Raw genomic sequence first — 17,608 nt, 5'->3', positions numbered from 1 at the left:
CGGTGTCGGGTCGTACTCAGAGCAGAGGACTTGCTGTGACGCGTAGTTCTGTGGAGTGTGCAGCTGGAGCCTGCTGTCAGCTCTCAGATTGAGTTCGACTTCTGCTGCCAGGCTACTAGCACTGTTGAGCTCAATACAGAGACGCATACCTAGTCGTTTAAGTGTTGTTTTACGTTCACCATACCCGGGAGTTTTTGAGCTGTTTGACTTCAATGTTTTCTATCCAGTGATCCAAAAAGACGTGGGACGAAAATAGAAGCTAACGTTGGTTAGCTAGCAAATGTTAGCTTACCAACGCAATGGTAAGTAGTGCTAGCCTGCTGCTCCGCTAATGTTAGACTGCTACTCACTATTTTGCATAGCTAACGTTATTCTGCACAGTCTACGGTCAAGTGGTCGGAGCTTAGAGGGAAATGTATGCATTGTTTTTATGCTAAACTGCAACCATATCTCAGTGCTATTTTGGACCTCCTGGTGATTTATGGCCTTTCGCTTAAATTCCACCTGTAACTATACTAAACCAGAGATTGACCACTACCCAGCCTTTTGGCCATTATTAAAACATGATTGTTTTATACCATGTCTTTGAGTTGGCTGTTCACAGGCCCTTTCCTTTAACTAAAACGTTTCCTTAATGCTGCCCCTGAAGCAATGTCTTGTGCAATTTTGTAAACGCAGACAGTCGTTTGCTTTTTGTGTCCCCAGCTATCTAAGTTTAGAATGGATTAAAACAAAGTCCATTCTCGTTTAAAATGATTTATTAAAACATTAGGTCATGTTTTGTACCTCATTTGGCATTTAGTTTCCTGTAAATGTAGTGAAATGTGTCTATATATATTTCTTCATGATAGATGTTAATGACATGCCTGGATCAGTGTTTCCCATTAATACAACAGACTGATGGGCTCCATGGTCTGAAATTCTCCTCCATAGTCTAAAAACAACCTGGACTATATTGGCATAACAAAATAAGACTTCATTGCTCATTACATTACCATAAACTTAGAAAAGAGACTACACTGGTAAAAAATAAATATAGGCAGTAAATGGCATTTATACTCCCCAAATTGAATGAGGTTAAATAATTCAGATAAAACTAATTTTTGCCACCATAATATAATCTTAACAAAATCTATGGGAAATGCTGCTGCATGGATATTGTTCATGTTAATGATTCATTCATTCATTACCAATTCAAGAGGCATTTGTGTGAGTATCATGCCAGTTTGTGTCTGTGGTTGTGTTGAAATTAAAATGCCACATATACACGTTATGCCTTTGCAGTGTTGCCATGGAAAAGTGTTGTTTGGTTACAAGGCTTGGCTTAACTAGCTCTCCATGCAAGTGTCCGATTTCAATAACTGCCATAACAATTGCCCCATCAGCAGTTTCACTTCCTGGAACAATTTGACCTGTACTGTCTTTACATGCAATTTATCAATTAAGAATTGTTGCCGAGACATTTTTTGTGCCTTTAGGCCATGAGACGTGTCCCAGGTGATGTAGGGCAGCAGTGCCTGTAGAGCTCAAGATGACTGAAATCCAGGCCACAGTGGAGTTTTCTGTGGAGCTCCACAAATTTTACAATGTGGACCTGTTTCAAAGAGGGTGAGTATTAACTGTATCTCTGAGAGTGACTTTAAATGGACTGTACACATTGGAATCCAATTTACTTCATTCGGCGAATTTAAATTCTCAATGCTGCTGAACAACAAACACTGATGTTGTATAGAGATTTTGTCATCACACCGCAAATAATTTTCAATGAGCCTAATTTAAACCAATAGAAATTTTAAACCCTAAATACTAAAGTGTCAGTTAACTTTTGAATGAACACTATGATGTGATCCATGTACATACCAGCAGTGTTCAACAGTTCTTTTGTTTACTATTTATATTGTTGTAATGGCAGATCCATATCTCTTGCTCTGTCTTGATTAGTCCAAAGGAGATTATAAGATGTTTTTGACAGTATTGTGGTAAATGTATTTACCTGTAGCAAGCTATAGCATTTAATGAGGTTATTTTACAGAATTTTGTTTTATGTTGTTTTAATGTTTTGGCTATTGTTTATCTATGTTGGTTTTGCCTGGTTACTTCAAACCAAACAAAAGTGGTTGGCAGCATCTCTAAATGAGGGATAATGCATCTTCCCTCAACACATCACAGTTTTCACAGCTCAGGTTTACTACATGAGTGACTGCTAAAGAAAGTGCTCATTATTCATTTATTGGAGCTGCAGTGTCATTTTTCCTCTAGTGGTACCTGTAGCATTTTGTTCTCAATGCATCACTTACCCCCTAATGCCTGTAATTATGTAACTGATCTGTATCATGTTACCAGTGTTGCAAAATGTAAAAAATTAACAATAAGCAAGTAATGGTGTTCTTAACAGATTCTACCAGATCCGTGGTAGCATCAAGATGCCTCCCAGAGTCCCGCACAAAGTTGAGGCCAGTCTTCTACATCCAGGCGGTATACAAGAATATTTTATTAACTATAGCATGTTGTAAATGTTGACAAACAGAAAATTATTATGATTATTATTGCTATTTTAGGTTCTGATCTGGCATTTCCAGCCTCAGTGCAAGATGATGTAATCAGCAGTAAAACATTCCAAATTCTGTACAAGAATGAGGAGGTGGTGGTTAATGATGTTCTCCTATTTAAAGTCATGATGCTTCTGGATGAAAAGAAGGTACATCACTTTAGTCTAATATTAAATGTGTGGAGTTCCTGTAGGCTATCATTGACTTAAAATCTTTGTTTTTGTCATTACCAGGTGGAGGAAACCTTGAATGAAATGGATTTTCAGCTCTTTTTGGATTTGTACTTTACAGATGGAGATTACACGTATGTATAAAGTCACAGCACACTGCTAATTGTGACTTGATCCTTTTTATTAAAACATTGCTGTTTTCCCTCCCTAGACCTGATGATCCAAACTCTTTGCAAAATATTAGTGGACGTTCCCTTCGTTTGCACTTTAGCCTTCAGAAAGGCATCCATCAACACATAAATGTCATGTTTGACTATTTCCACCTCTCTGTCATTTCTGTTGCCATTCACGGCTCTCTTGTGGCGCTACACCAGCCTCTTGTCAGGTCAGCCTTTTGCCATTAGTGGAAAACCGCCTACAATATTATATTATTATTTAACTGTCATTCTTTTTTTTTTTTTTTTTGACTCAGTTTCCCTCGACCGGTGAAATCCACATGGCTGAACCGCAATGCCCCAGCTCAGAGCAAAGACTCGGTGATCCCACCTCTTGAAAATGTGGTCTTTGGAAGCAGCTATGTGAAACAGGTGTCTCCAGATGTAAGTTCAGCTCTCCTTATTTTTTCATAATATAATCACTTATGACAGGTTTTATTGTGGGACTATGAGTCTGCCAATATTCTCATACTTGTATTGGATGTTTTTTGGTTTCTCTAATGGTATAATTTTATCATAAGTGAAACAGACTTATATTGTGCCTGATTTACTTTAGCTTTTCTTGCGGAAGGCATAGGCAAGATGCTAATTAGTTTGTCTCACTCAGAATAGCAAAGGAAACAATACCAGTGTAATAAAAACTTGGGTGTGACTCTGAATGTGATGCTTTTGTAAAGAACAATGTTGGAGAAAACAGTAGTAACATTCAGTTAAACTAACTTTTATGAACCTCTCTGTGTCTTGTCCAGAGTCGAACTTTTGTGATCTCTGATCACTGTCTTCAGCACGCCTACGGTCTACACCAAAACCTCTGCTCCAGTCTGTTAGCTGCCTACCAAGGTCTTTTTGGGTACTTCACCAATATCACCAAGGACCTGCCTTCCTCCCATCTTATAGAATTAGGTAAAGTGATCTTCAGTTTTACACAAATTTATACTTGGCTTGAGCACACATCCCTAAAAGTAAGACTATTTTGTAACCATCATATTCATTAGATTGCATCAAAGGAAATGGTTAACTGCCTGCATGAATTGTTTGGTTTTATTTCTTTGGATTTTAAATGTTTTTAATTTTGGGTTTCAGCTTCTTGTGCATTTTGAGCACTTTTGACCACTCAAAAGATATATTTAGCATGGGTTTCTTTCAAATCTTTTTATATTGTGTTCATAACATTTCACTCGATTGCCTATTTACCAATATGTTTTATGAAGGGGTGACTGATTTAAAAAATATGATACTAAAAAAGCCAGTTTACTAACTAGATAGACTAAACTACTATAACAAAATGACTATGACATAACCACAATAATATATTAGCACACATGTACTACTCATTAACAAGATTTCAACAGCTACAAAAAGTTAAACATATGTGCAATCTTACTAGCCAAACCCAGCATGCAAGTCCTTTATGAGCGAGTTCTCAGAAGACCCTATCCCCGAAGTCAAAGACACGTCTACATAGGTATGTTCAGTACCTCAAACCAGAGTGACTCTCTGCCCTCTTTTCTTCTTCAGTTTCAACACTTTGACTAGACTATCCAAAGGTTTCTATGCTGTGGTCTTAATCATCTTTAATCAGAAATCAGTGCCCATTGTTTTCCACTCTGTTGACATAGATTTTTCACAGCTGACTTTAACAAATCTTCACCTATGGCATCCCCACATGCTTTCATAATAACATCCTTGGTGGTTCCTCGTAATAAATGTTGCTAAAAAATTGTATGTTTTTTTTCCCCCTTTAGAACAACATGACTTAGCAGCACGTTTAGCTGATTTATGTGAACAAATCAAGGTATGCAAATCGCCTTTTGAATTTTTCATACATGTAAATGAATATCTATTCATTGTCAAGTTATATTTGCATTTTTTCAGACAAAAGCTGAATCCCCTGATGAACTGGCTGAATTGGTGAATATGAACTTGGCCCAGCTATGCTCACTGCTGATGGCGCTTTGGGGTCAGTTTTTAGAGGTGGTTTCTCTCCAAGAACATGTTGCTGCTATATTGTCTATGGAACATCATACACTAAGAGTAAGTTTTGTGGTCTTTTGATCTTTAGCAAAATCCAGTCTTATCAACTCATTGTGACTGCTCCCAAATTTGTGTGTGAATATTTCTTTCAGGTTAGACGGTTTGCTGAGGCTTTCTTTTGTTTGGAACACCCCAGACAATCTGCTCTGGCTTATCAGGAGCTTCAGTAAGTATTGCTTTGCATATACTGCTTGTGAGGCATAGTTTTGCCACATCAAGTCAGCACTTGAAACTGACATACTTTCTCTGTCATAATATCTTTCGTAGTGCGCACAGTCACCAGCAAATGACTAACGCAATCAAAAGCTCTAGCTATTTTCTGTCCCTGCCGCCACTTCCTGTAGAATGTGTGGATCTAGACGGTGACGTCAACTCCTTGCCAATAATTTTTGAGGACAGATATCTTGATTCTGTCATTGAAGGTTAGAAACAACACACTTGCACTGTTGTCATTATAGTACTTCACTTATTAACTTATTGTATCTTGTTATTTTGCACATCAAGATCGAGATGGACCTTGGCTAGGCATGAACAATACTCGCAGTGGTTCAGTGTCTGGTAAAGGTGAAAAGTCCAACTTTAAAGATTCTATGGCTGTGGCGAGCCCTGTACCCGAGTCACGGTGCAGCCCAGAAGACACCACCTGGCCAGACTATGATCCTCCTCCTAAATCCAAAGGAAAGTCGGTCAAAACAAAGAAATTATCTAAGACTGAAAGCTCTAAAAAGCTAATTAGACAAAGCTCAAAGGACTCTGTGGTTCTTGTTGGATATAAGAACCTTAAAGCCCCATTTAGTGAAACCAAACAAAAGGAGAGAGATGGTCCTCCTAACCTGGAGGAAGACAAGAGTACTGCCCAAGCAGACCCAAGTAGCTGTGTAAAGACTAGTGACATTTCAGGTGCCACGACAGCACCTGTTGTGAAAAGTGCTGTGAAATCTGTCTCTGAAGACAATGATGATTTGAATGCATGTGACAAAGAGGTCTTAAAGAACACTACAAACTCTGATGCACAGAATAATCCCCAGGCAGGTACTGGGGCTTTAACATGCAACCAATCGTCAACCAAAGGCCAAGTGGACACCTCACAGTGGTCTGGAATCAAGCAGATAGAGGTGAAACCAAGTAACAAGGACCCATACCAGGGAGACAAAGTCACTGTTATACTACCTTGTAGGACTGAAAGGACTTGTAGCAGCAATATTTCTGATATTAGTGAGACAACTCTCTGTGACTCTCCATTGGACTCTGTTTTTGCCAATGAGCCACCATGTAATAGCCAGTCTTGTTTGGTTTCAGTACAAGTGAAAAGTGAATGTATTAGGCTGCCTGATGTCCGAGCCCCCAGTGCCTCCTCCCGCCTATCTGACTCTGGGATTGAGAGTGAGCCGAGTTCTTTTGCTCAATTTACTCCAGGCCCACAAACTGCATTAGGACAAGGCACTTCAGAGCCAGCTACACCTTTTCACCAAACAGAGAAAGCAGTTTTGAGTCCTCCACTACGCTTTGTTCAGCAAATTGCACAGAAGCCAGGTTTCCCTGGTACCACAGAACTTCTAAACCCTGAGAACACCAGTGTGGTCAGTGGGGTGCAGTCCTCTCTCACCTCTATCACATCTTTACCCTCAGATGAGGACGGCGATGGCTCTTCCAGAGAGTCCAGTGGAGCAGATACCCGTGGAAGGAAGTCAAGTGTACTGGTGCAGGAACAGAGTTTGGTTTTCTCTGGAGCTAACACTAGCCAGACTAGCCCTGTGACAACTGACTCACTATTTTCTAAACCTACTTGTGATTTTGACCCTACAGACTCTAAATTATTAGGTTTTTCAGAATTTAGCATAGACAGTGTCACTCAACCTGAGGGTAAAGAATCCCGTAGTGAAGCTCACACAGCCTGTCCATCGAGTAACTCTGCCACAAGCAGCACTGACATGGTGAAGCGCGGAATGGTGGAGAACTACTTTGGATCATGCTCAAGTACTGATGTGTCTGAGATTAGCCCCATAGAAACATCTGCTATTACTTTAGGGATTCAAGCTGGAACTCAGCTTGAAGATGACGAGGACGAGCCGGAGAGCGATATGATTGAGAATGGTTATTATGAAGCGGGGGATGGCTATGCTTTTCTGAATGGTGTCACAGATGAGGAGCAAAATGAAAATGCTAGTGCTTCTGCTCAGGAGACGAATTTTTTGTTTGAACATCATAGTTATCACCACAACACAAGTGAGTTCTCAACACTTCCAGTCTGTTCAAATTTGGCTTCTCACTCTTCTGGACGCAGCTCGGGAAGACCTTTTTGTGCCTCCTCAATTTCTTCTAGCCTGAAGTGGTATGAATGTGCCTCGACGCCACAGATGAAAGCGTAAGTAATTTTTGCAATGTCATTTTACTGTGATTTTCCCTTGTCAGTAACTATGGGGATGATTCAGTGCATATTATCTAATCATGAAGGTTCATCAAGGCTAAAGAGGAAATGAAGCAGCTAAAACTACCTGGCTTCTTGTACAGTGAAGTGCCTGAGTTGGCATCGACTGTGCCGTACTTCAGTTTAGAGGAGGATGAGAGCTGCACTGAGGGCATACACCTCATAGTCTGTGTGCATGGGTTGGATGGTAAGAGTACAGGCATTACACTTTTAGAGATGTATGATTTTTACATTATTAAAATGCATTGATCACCAGTGTTTTTTGACAGGTAACAGTGCAGATCTTAGACTGGTCAAAACTTACCTAGAGCTTGGACTCCCAGGTGCACGTATAGACTTTCTCATGTCTGAAAGAAACCAGGTGAATATTTTGCTCCTTTTGCTTGTTTTTGTATTGAACATAGTAGTTAAACATCCCTTCTTCAACAGAATGACACCTTTGCTGACTTTGAATCCATGACAGACCGGCTACTGGATGAAATAGTTCAGTATATCCAGATTTACAATCTCACTGTATCCAAGATAAGGTGAATAAAATAATAATGGCAATAGTTATATTAAATGTAAATATGTACCTTTCCGTATTTATTTTATGTTTCTGTGTGTCAGCTTTGTGGGTCACTCCTTGGGGAACCTCATTGTTCGCTCTGTGTTGACCCGTCCAAGATTTAAATGCTACTTGAGCAGGCTGCACACTTTTCTTTCACTTTCTGGACCTCACCTCGGCACTTTGTACAACAGCTCTGCTTTAGTCAATACAGGTATTGTGTAATACAATGTTTGTGGGTTTTTTATGAATGGAGGTTTTAGGGAAATGTATCATTTCTCTCCAGGCCTTTGGTTTATGCAGAAATGGAAGAAGTCTGGATCACTTCTGCAGCTCACATGTCGGGATCACTCTGATCCTCGCCAAACATTCCTCTACAAGCTCAGCAAAAAATCGGGTTTGTTTTTGCTCCTTATTTATATATATCATACTTACCGGTATTATAATTAAATCTATAAACTTACAACTCTGTGTATCATCTTTGTAGGCCTACAGTTTTTCAAGAATGTAGTGCTGGTGGGCTCTCTGCAGGATCGTTATGTGCCATATCATTCTGCACGCATAGAGATGTGCAAAACTGCATTGAAGGACAAACAGACGGGTAAATCAAGCTTCTGTTATGTGAACAAACAAACCTGGATTTGTAATAGTTATGACATGTATAACTTTTAATACCTCTGTGCTTGGTTTTGTCACAGGCCCCGTTTATGCTGAGATGATTGAGAACCTGCTGCTCCCTGTACTTCAGAACAAAGACTGTAATCTTGTGCGATACGATGTCATTCATGCCCTGCCCAACACAGCCAACTCTCTTATCGGTCGGGCTGCTCACATCGCCGTCCTGGATTCTGAGATCTTCCTGGAGAAGTTCTTCCTGGTTGCAGGCCTTAAGTTCTTTCAGTGAAACTTGCATCAGAAGAAAAAATGGAGAAAAGACCGGAAGCCAATACCTCACTACATATGAACCTCTCTGATTAAGGTCTGGATCACCCCTACGGTTTTAAATGCAAATACTTTTTAATACTTATGGTGGAGGAGGACTTTTGTTGGTGGTTTAAACAAAAATCACCATGCACATGGCGTTCACTTTTTATTTTTTTAACTGCCATTTTAAGTTATTCTGAGAGGTATACTTGTTTTAAAACAATGTTTTTGTTGTTGTCTAATATTTCATTTGTAATTACTAACAATGTTATTCAATTATTTTACATGCTAAACTGGAAATGTAGCTGCTACTACAAAGTAAAATTACTGTTTTGGTGAGCTTTCCCAAGTCAGTCTGCACATAATTTTCTCTTCATTGCAAATGTTACATACTTATAAGACACTGCATTATTTGCACCACAACTACATTTTACAAGGTTTTGTAACAAAATATTAATTTGTTACTTTTTTAATCAACAGTTTTACATCAGTACTAATGTCATTTTAAAATTGAAATTACTGTTGCTTGGACTTGGCGTCTTTAACTTTGGTGGTAACACTTGATGCTGTTTTTGCCATCGCAGCATTCTGCACAACATTTACCCAACCTGGTGTCGGGGTAAAAAAAAAAAGCTTTGCCTACAACATGACAATTTATTACAGGGGTTTCAATCACATTTCTTGACTGCAAAAAAGCACATTATTGTAAGATGAACTTGTTTTATTCAGTATTTGCTTGGTAACTTGGTGATTATTTATGTCATTTAACTGGAAAGTATTGCCTAAAAACAAAAATGGATCGTGGCGGATGTTTATATGAGTCATTTTACTCTTATCATTAAAAATGTATTTCATGAAAATGTAGTTTTGTTTACTGTCATTTCATGGCAAGTTATTTATTTTGACAAATTACGAGTTCTGATTTGGCTTGATTATAATGTCTCAATGGGCGTCACAGATTCCAATAAGTTCACACTAAACCTAACCAGTAGATGTCCCTATTGTACTAAAATTAAAGTATTTATGAAAACGGATGAGACCATGCTTTACCAGTATAAACTATGGTGGCATCCATCACAGAGCAATAAAATGTTCTAAATTTTAACAAACTGCATTAAAAGAGACTTGGCTATTTTCTTGAAAGACAAACACTAGGCAGGTCCTAATTATTGACCATTGTATCAGCGCGGTTCTGTTGTGGGACCCCTAATTAACGCTGGAACGAACTAATGTAAATAGGGGTGTTACATTTGTGTTTACGTCATTTATATTTTTATCATTTAGATTGCTAACCGTATTTACATTAGTACGTTCAGTTTTAAAGCTATATTTATTGTACAATCTATGAAATGTATTTTAAAAAGAAGAAATATCTAAACATTTACGTCTAAGTACAAATTCGCACCCCCGCGACTGTCACAGGTGGTACGGTCCAATCTTTCGGGTTGTAAGGTGGTTGAAGAAGTTACAACACGCGATGGGGAGGAGGGGGTAAACCAGTCTATGGGGTAGACCGTTGTCCTTATTAATGCTGTCAAGAGTTCAGTCTGGCACAGAAATAAGTAAAAGTTTGCGTTTCCTAAATATCTGGGTGAACTTGTGAGAAACTTCAAGTCCTGACGATGTGAAGGTATGTAGTTATTTCATTTTTTTGCCTAACGTTCGGGAGTAAAATGGATGTTGTTAACGGCTGATGCACTTGTTGCTTCTACGCCCGATCATATAAAATAACATCTAGAGCTAATCCACGTATGAAAACTACTTGTTGCTGTTGTGGTTGTACACTTCTCGAAATAAAAGGCTTGCAGTAAAGAACTTAACTACGCAAACTCTCATTTTAGAGGTTTATGTTATGTGTCACGCCGCTTTAAATAGCATAACACTAATTTGGCGGTGGGGATTTATGAACACTAAAAATATAATGCGTAATCTGCGACACTGAGCCGAAAATAGAGCTTTTAAGACGTGTTTCTGAATGGTTACGGGTGTGCATACGGGTTAATTATGTTATTGAGTCATTGAATCTAATTAAAAAGCCCCTACAAGGGTTTGATTCACGCTGAAAGAATGCTTTGACCCCCCTCTACCAGACAAGCTCGCCCACCTCATTGTTTTCAAGTGGGATGAGTTTGCTGTGCGGTTTATTGAGATACCCCCCATCCAAAGGTTTTAGCGGGCACTGGAGAGCTTGTAGTACAGGGGAATGGTAGAGTTGTTTTTCCTAGAGCCAACCGTGTGCTCAGAATTAGGGATTATAACTGTGCTGAGAAGGACTTAAAGCATACAGATGGCTGCTCTCATGTGATGCTGGTGAAGCAAGAAGGAGATTGGGAGAAGATGTCAGACATGCCAATTAAATACATGATTATACAGGACAAGCAATACTATCACTGAATCATTTATACACGTTTTGCAGTAAATCTTTCATAATGCATTTTTCCCCATGGTCTAGTTAAGTGTTATTATTATGACACAAGAAGCAAACAGGATCTTGTTCTTGGGGGTAAAGGTGAAGAGAACTATTCTGGACACCATTAAAGTATTTGCTATCATTGATAAATTCTGAGCTAATAGTTAGAAATACACTTGTGACCACTTTTCAAAACCTTCTTCTAGTTTTCTTGCAACAAGGACATGCAAGACTATTTGATTTACATTAAAGTTTTACTCCATAAACAAGTCAGTTGCCTACTAGAATTTCTGGTTCTAGCTGTGTGTGCTCTGACATGCAGCTGTAACCGGTGCTCTGTTTGGACTTGTTGGCAAATCATATTCAGTACAAAAAGTGTCTTGCCTTCTGAGCCAAGATAAGTTATTATAGTGGTTCCCATAGCTTGTAGATAACACACAAGATACCATGTTACACACTTTCATTTGTGTTACTCTTGAGACCTTTTTATAAACCCAACTTACTGGAAATGAACTCCCCAAGGGCATAAGCTTAATTTTATAAACTATGCACAAAGTTGAATAGTGAAGTAACCGGTGGCAGTTTTTTGAAATAATACATTGGAATATTTTAAACAGTACATGTAAGAAAATGGACAGAATTAAAAGTTCCAAGTGAAGCACTGTTTTCATCAGTTCTTTGTATTTATTTATTTATTGCCCTTATTGTCTCGAGTGGGATTTAAGGGGATCAGAGGCAGCGCACGGTAGTAATTAAAGTGATTAATTGATTCTAAGACGTTAATCAGATGAGCTTCGTACCAGTTGGAGTATGGGTCAGTATACTGGGGGCAAATCCCACCGTGTCAACATGGATAATTGGTCAATTTTTGTTTACAAAAGATGAGATTGAATTCTTTCAACCACACAAGGGTTTTTAGAGTGAATATGTTATGCCACTCATCCAAGTAGCCAAACTTGAAGGGATTACACAGACATAATTGCTACTCCATGTTTTCCCTTGTTACTGAAAAAGTTTTTTTTTTTTTTTTTGTAGAATCAATATGGATGACCTGCCCTGAAGTGGGAAGCGTGAGATTGCTAAGAATAGGACCACTGTTTTTGATAACTTGCTTCCATCGCCAGCATATGCAGTCATGTCAATCAAACTCGACAAAACAATTTGCGTTCTTCTTCCCAACAAAGACCAGCTGGACATCAAAGTTGGGGTGAGTAACTTGATATTTTCTCAAAATATTGTTCATTCAAGGCTAGCCTTCAAATTCTTCAAAGCTGTCCATTGAGTTAATGTTGTTGTCTTTTTATTTCTTCAGCCAAGGACCACAGGACAGGATGTCTTCAATCGTGTAGCTGAGCGTCTTGGAATCAAAGAACTGCACTTTTTTGGTCTCACAGTTGTCAAGGGTAAGTCCTACAGTCTAATGCATGCAGAACCAACCTTTTCATAATGTTGTTTTCTCATAAAAATGTACAAAAATATCAAAATCCGTGTTTATACATGCATGTTTGAATACTCCATATTCAAAGATACACTTCACAGCTGAGATGGCCTTCACAACGTAGATAACCAACATCAATGCCATCAAAGTTATCGTTTTAGCCTTATCCAAACTGCTTCACTCTTAAGTGCACAAGCATGTCAAGTCCTTACATCCTGATAATGTTTTACACCAGTAGCATGGCTCTGATATTTCACCTTGTTTACCACACATATATTTGTTTTTAATACAATCCAAGGACGAGGGGTCACAAAGTAGTTAACTCTGAATGACCCAGCCTATTCAGCTGGGCTATTCACTATTTCACAAAAAAGTCAATTTGCTACTCTAGAGTAATTTAACTATGTAATCCACTTCAGCCAGTTCTGTACATTACGTTTCCTCTGTGTTCTTTGTAGAAATATGTTGAAACGCATTACTAATCTTGTGGGGCTCATCTCTAAAACAAGTGGCCTTTTGTTTTTGTGGTGTTGGTTCAGCGATCACTTAGGCCTGGATTCCTGCAATATTAAGTTCATTAAGCCAGGAATGCACCAATGCATTCCTTCTCCCCACTGAGGGAGGGACAGAGTGATAATGGGGAGGGGAGGGTTGAGGGAGATGAGGTAAAAGAGGTACAGGGGGATTGGTCATGACAGAGAAGAGCGTCTTAGTCAAAGGAAAAGAGGTTAAGGAGTAGGGATGATTCAGAGTTGGAAAGGAGAGGAAAGTGAGATGGATTGTATTGTGCAATAGTGAGGCAAGCCTGATGGTGAAGCAGAAAAGATAAATTGAATGATATAGATGCCAGTTTTATGAATCATGGGTGCTAGGGAGTGTAAGAACATTATTTTTACCCACATTTCTATATTAGATCACATCATATGATCAGTAATACTTGTAGAATGTAATAATAATCACAAATCAAGTAACAGTATTTCTAAGTGTAGCTGCATTATTTGTCCATACTCTTTACTAAAGTTCAGAGTCTTTTGTTATTGTTTTTTGGTAGACAATGAACACATCTACATAGACATGGAAGACAAACTGACCAAGTATTTCCCCAAGGAGTGGAAACAAGAAACGGGAAAGGTAATGGCAACAGCTGCTAGTAGTCTGAATTCTATTGTAGAGGTCACAAATCAAATGACTAAATAAAATGTTTTGATGCAGACATTACTGAAGAAACCGTTGCCTCTGGTGCTCTGTCTTAAGGTTCAGTACTATGTTGAGAATGGAAGACTTCTTAGGTATACATTTCTGTTTTGGCTTGGTATGTTTTCCTATTGATCTCTTTATAACATGCTTCACTCATGTGTTTTATCTTGTACCAGTGAACGCAAAGCACGGCATCTGTACTATTCAGACCTGCGTGAGCGAGTGCTGCGCTCAGAATGCCGTCAGCAGGAGGAGGTGTACTTTCAGTTGGCAGGTTATGCCTTACAGGCTGACCTGGGGGACCATCCACCTCCAAGCAAAGACCTGGAGACCATGCGTTATTTTGAACCCAAAAATTACTTCCCTCCATGGGTAGGTTTCACCCTTTGAATGCATGAATCTATATGCCAACTTAATATCTATAATATCTTGTCTTTAATTTCTATAGATTATTGCAAAGCGTGGAGTAGACTATCTTCTGTGCCATGGTCCTAAAGTTCATCAGGATCTGTGGGGCATGTCCTCCCGGGATGCTGTCTTGCTCTTTATCAGAGAGTCATGCCGATTGGAGGATGTCCCAGTCACGTTTTACAAACTGCAAAAGGTCAGACTTCTCTATTGACAGTGATGATTAAATTCTGGGTTTGTTAATATAGTGTTGTTTTTCCAATAAATTCTTATCTTTTCCAAGACAGAAACGTCTTGATGCACAAGTGTTATGACGCAGTTGCGTAATGGTTTATCTACTATAGTTTGTCCTCCCTAGTCCAGGATGGACTGCTGAGTGATATTTTGAAGAGTTGCCCATGTGTTGCGTAATGTGCCATGACTCTTAATTTGTTGTTAGCAGCAGCTTTGTCTCCCTGGGAGCTGGTACAGGGGTTAACTGTGGAATGGCTTATCTAAACCTTTCAGATGCTTCTCTGACATGTAATCATTCATTGTCCAGGACAAAAAGGCTGAGAAAGGAACTGCGCTGCTTGGTCTGACCCTGAGAGGAATGCAAGTTTATCAGGTATGTGCATATGTTTTTGTTGTAGTAAATGCCCTGTGTGTGCGTCAGTGCTGATGTGGGGCATGCAAACCTGCATTGGCTCACAGATTAAACCTGTGCAGTTCTATAAACCTCTGAACAGTGGTTTGAGGAATGTGTGGGCTGCCACCAGCAGCCAGGCCTCGGAGATAGGGCCTGTCTGCAGCCTGTCAGTGTTTGATCTGTCCGTCAGGGGCCATCTGGGGATTAGGGCTCCAGGCCTGGCTGATTAAAGAGCCAGCAGACCGTGAGATACCTCAAGAAATCCATGGTCTTGTCTTTTTACCAAGGCCAGATAGCACCTGTGCATAAATTCAATTGATGATTGTTTAGAATTTGAACTTTGCAAGTAATGTGTCACTCCTCACAAGTCCATGTACAGATTTCTTTTTCTTTTGTAGGAAGCGAACAACATACGGCAGTTGGTGTATGACTTCCCCTGGTCAAATGTAGGCCGCCTCACTTTTCTGGTATGTACTGTATCTTCTATCTAGTCAGAGTTTTTAGCCTTTAGCTGTTCATGCTTGTACATGTTCCATAGGTTGATTTTTAATTTGTTTTTTAAATTCAGGGAAAGAAATTTGAGATCCAGCCAGACGGTTTGCCTTCAGCTAGAAAGCTTGTGTATTACACCGGATCATCATTTCGATCTCGCCATCTTCTCTTGCACTTAAGCAGCTGTCATCGCCTCTACCTCAGCCTCCAACATGCTCTTAAACACCTACGGCAGCTGGAGGAGACTGAAGGTACAAAAATATACATTATGATCACTTCAGAAGACCGAATAAATGTCTTGTTAAAATGTATTAAAATTGCTTATGTATGGTGACATTGGTTGGTAAATGTTTTATTTTTAGAGAAAAAGCGGTACAGGGAGTCTTACATTAGTGATGACTTGGACATGGATCCTCCTGGGAGCGAGAGCAGTCCTGGTCTGTCTCGACACTCCACGAGCAGCTCTGGTATCGAAGCAGACACCCGCCAACGCAGCATCTCCACAGACAGAGCGTCTATGGAGGAGGAGGGCCACATTCAGACGGAGCTGTGCCTGAGCTCAGCAGCCAGCCGGGGTAGCTCCTGTACCTCTGGAGTGGAGGCTGGCAGTAAGACTCTAACTGAAGATGACGAGTGGCCACAGGAAGGTGAGGAAAACTTTTCTAAGCATTGCATCAGTAAAGGGTAAAAATATAGCTGTTTTAGATTTAGCCCTAGCATACCCAACCACAAGTTTTCACTGAGAAGTATGTGTGTATATATTTATATTTATAGTTCTATTTATTGTTCGGTGGATAAAAACATATTTTTGAGTAGAACTTGAAATACAAAAAAATGATCTGGTGCTTCAACTTGAAGCAGGATTTCTTATTTTGTGTTTATGATTCTTCTGTTTGAGCACGATTGTATAATATTGCAGTAGGGTTTAAGGCTCATCTTTGCTATGCAAAACATTCTGTAAAGCGGATTGAGCCTGTTTAAACGTGATTTGCCTTTTGTGGTTTAGTTGTTTGCATGTTGTTCTGTTATTCATTTTCCCCGTGTGTTTACATGCTTGTACTTGCTTCCATTCTTGGTGAAGACCAAGAAAAAACCCCAAAAGAAGATCTTGTAGTTGACCACAATGACATGTTCCAGTTGACTGATTCTCTTGAAGGTGTGTCAGTCGACTGCATGGATCTCTCATTGTCGAATCACTCAACAGGTATGAATAGACTGCACTTATGTATATTATATCAGGTATTAAGTTCTCTTATTGATTTGGGTTTTAATGCTTGTTTTTTTTTGGTTTTTAGAAAATAAACCCGAGGATCTGGATTTGTCACAAAACAAAGATATGCAGAAACAGGTTTGGGTCTTCTTGCATTAGCTTAACGACTATAACTTGTCTTGCACAATGTTTATTATTGATATGCTTTCTGAATGTGCTTATTTCACAGTTGCCTAAATCCAGAGCCCAGTTGAGTGCAGACCGATGCAGCCAAAGTCTTGATGATGTCCGTCTGCTCCCCTCTCCTGCCCCTTTGGGTATGGCACTGCCTCCCAACTCCTCCCACAGTTGCACCTTTGGGTTCCCTGATGCCCCCCTAAACATAAAAACTCCCATTGAACACAGTTATTACCCACTTACACCGTGCCAAGACAAACCCACCTTCTATGGTCGTAGATCTACAAACTGCCTTTCCTTGGACTTGTTAGGAGATGAGCAGCTACTGGAATTTATCTTCTGAATGTAACAAGTAGGAATGCACATTCCTATAACAAGTTCTGGAGTGCTCAAAGTTGTAAAAAGACATTATTTACATCTGGGTAAATTTACAACAGGATTCCTCATTTCAAATATTTTTAGTATTTTTAGAGAGCTTAGCAGAAATTTTAATTAGACTTATTTATTAATGTAAATTGTCTGTATATATTTTCACTCTCTTATGTTTTTACTCCTGTGGAACAATCATTTTAAGTCTTTTTCTTGTGGGGTATTTTGAATGGTGCATTCTGTTCTCTATGAAAGTATAAAGCTGGTCTGCTCTTACTCTCGTCTTTTTGAGGCACTTTTCTGTTTGTGGGGTTTTGCACTTGTGTTTTTCTTTTTTTTTAAATAACCAACTTCCATGTACAATTACTTTTTCCTATTAGTGCTCTACAGCAATGTGTTTACTGATGTGGAA

At 39.3% G+C, this 17,608-nt stretch overlaps 2 protein-coding genes across 2 annotated transcripts; both read left to right on the top strand.

Moving 5' to 3' along the window:
* The first annotated feature begins 18 nt into the window (after positions 1-18).
* fam135a (family with sequence similarity 135 member A) lies at positions 19-9,727 on the top strand. Its single transcript, XM_033979777.2, has 21 exons — positions 19-302; positions 1,479-1,608; positions 2,396-2,475; positions 2,559-2,698; positions 2,783-2,853; positions 2,931-3,104; positions 3,192-3,318; positions 3,684-3,837; positions 4,322-4,399; positions 4,680-4,729; positions 4,810-4,968; positions 5,061-5,134; positions 5,236-5,390; positions 5,473-7,333; positions 7,423-7,583; positions 7,666-7,757; positions 7,826-7,923; positions 8,006-8,157; positions 8,230-8,340; positions 8,431-8,544; positions 8,642-9,727. The coding sequence occupies exons 2-21, from the start codon at positions 1,532-1,534 to the stop codon at positions 8,845-8,847; spliced, it is 4,134 nt and encodes a 1,377-aa protein (XP_033835668.1). The 5' UTR covers positions 19-302; positions 1,479-1,531; the 3' UTR covers positions 8,848-9,727.
* Positions 9,728-10,336: 609 nt separating this feature from the next.
* zgc:172136 (uncharacterized protein LOC566376 homolog) lies at positions 10,337-17,534 on the top strand. Its single transcript, XM_055227368.1, has 14 exons — positions 10,337-10,497; positions 12,313-12,484; positions 12,590-12,680; positions 13,767-13,846; positions 13,928-14,004; positions 14,089-14,284; positions 14,361-14,516; positions 14,862-14,927; positions 15,347-15,415; positions 15,517-15,691; positions 15,803-16,087; positions 16,522-16,644; positions 16,736-16,788; positions 16,880-17,534. Exons 2-14 carry the CDS (start codon positions 12,413-12,415, stop codon positions 17,168-17,170), a joined length of 1,734 nt encoding a protein of 577 aa, XP_055083343.1. The 5' UTR covers positions 10,337-10,497; positions 12,313-12,412; the 3' UTR covers positions 17,171-17,534.
* The last annotated feature ends 74 nt before the right edge of the window (positions 17,535-17,608 follow it).

This window comes from Periophthalmus magnuspinnatus, chromosome 15 (assembly GCF_009829125.3).
Source record: "Periophthalmus magnuspinnatus isolate fPerMag1 chromosome 15, fPerMag1.2.pri, whole genome shotgun sequence".
Taxonomy (NCBI): domain Eukaryota; kingdom Metazoa; phylum Chordata; class Actinopteri; order Gobiiformes; family Gobiidae; genus Periophthalmus; species Periophthalmus magnuspinnatus.
This window is presented reverse-complemented; position numbering and strand designations above follow the sequence as displayed.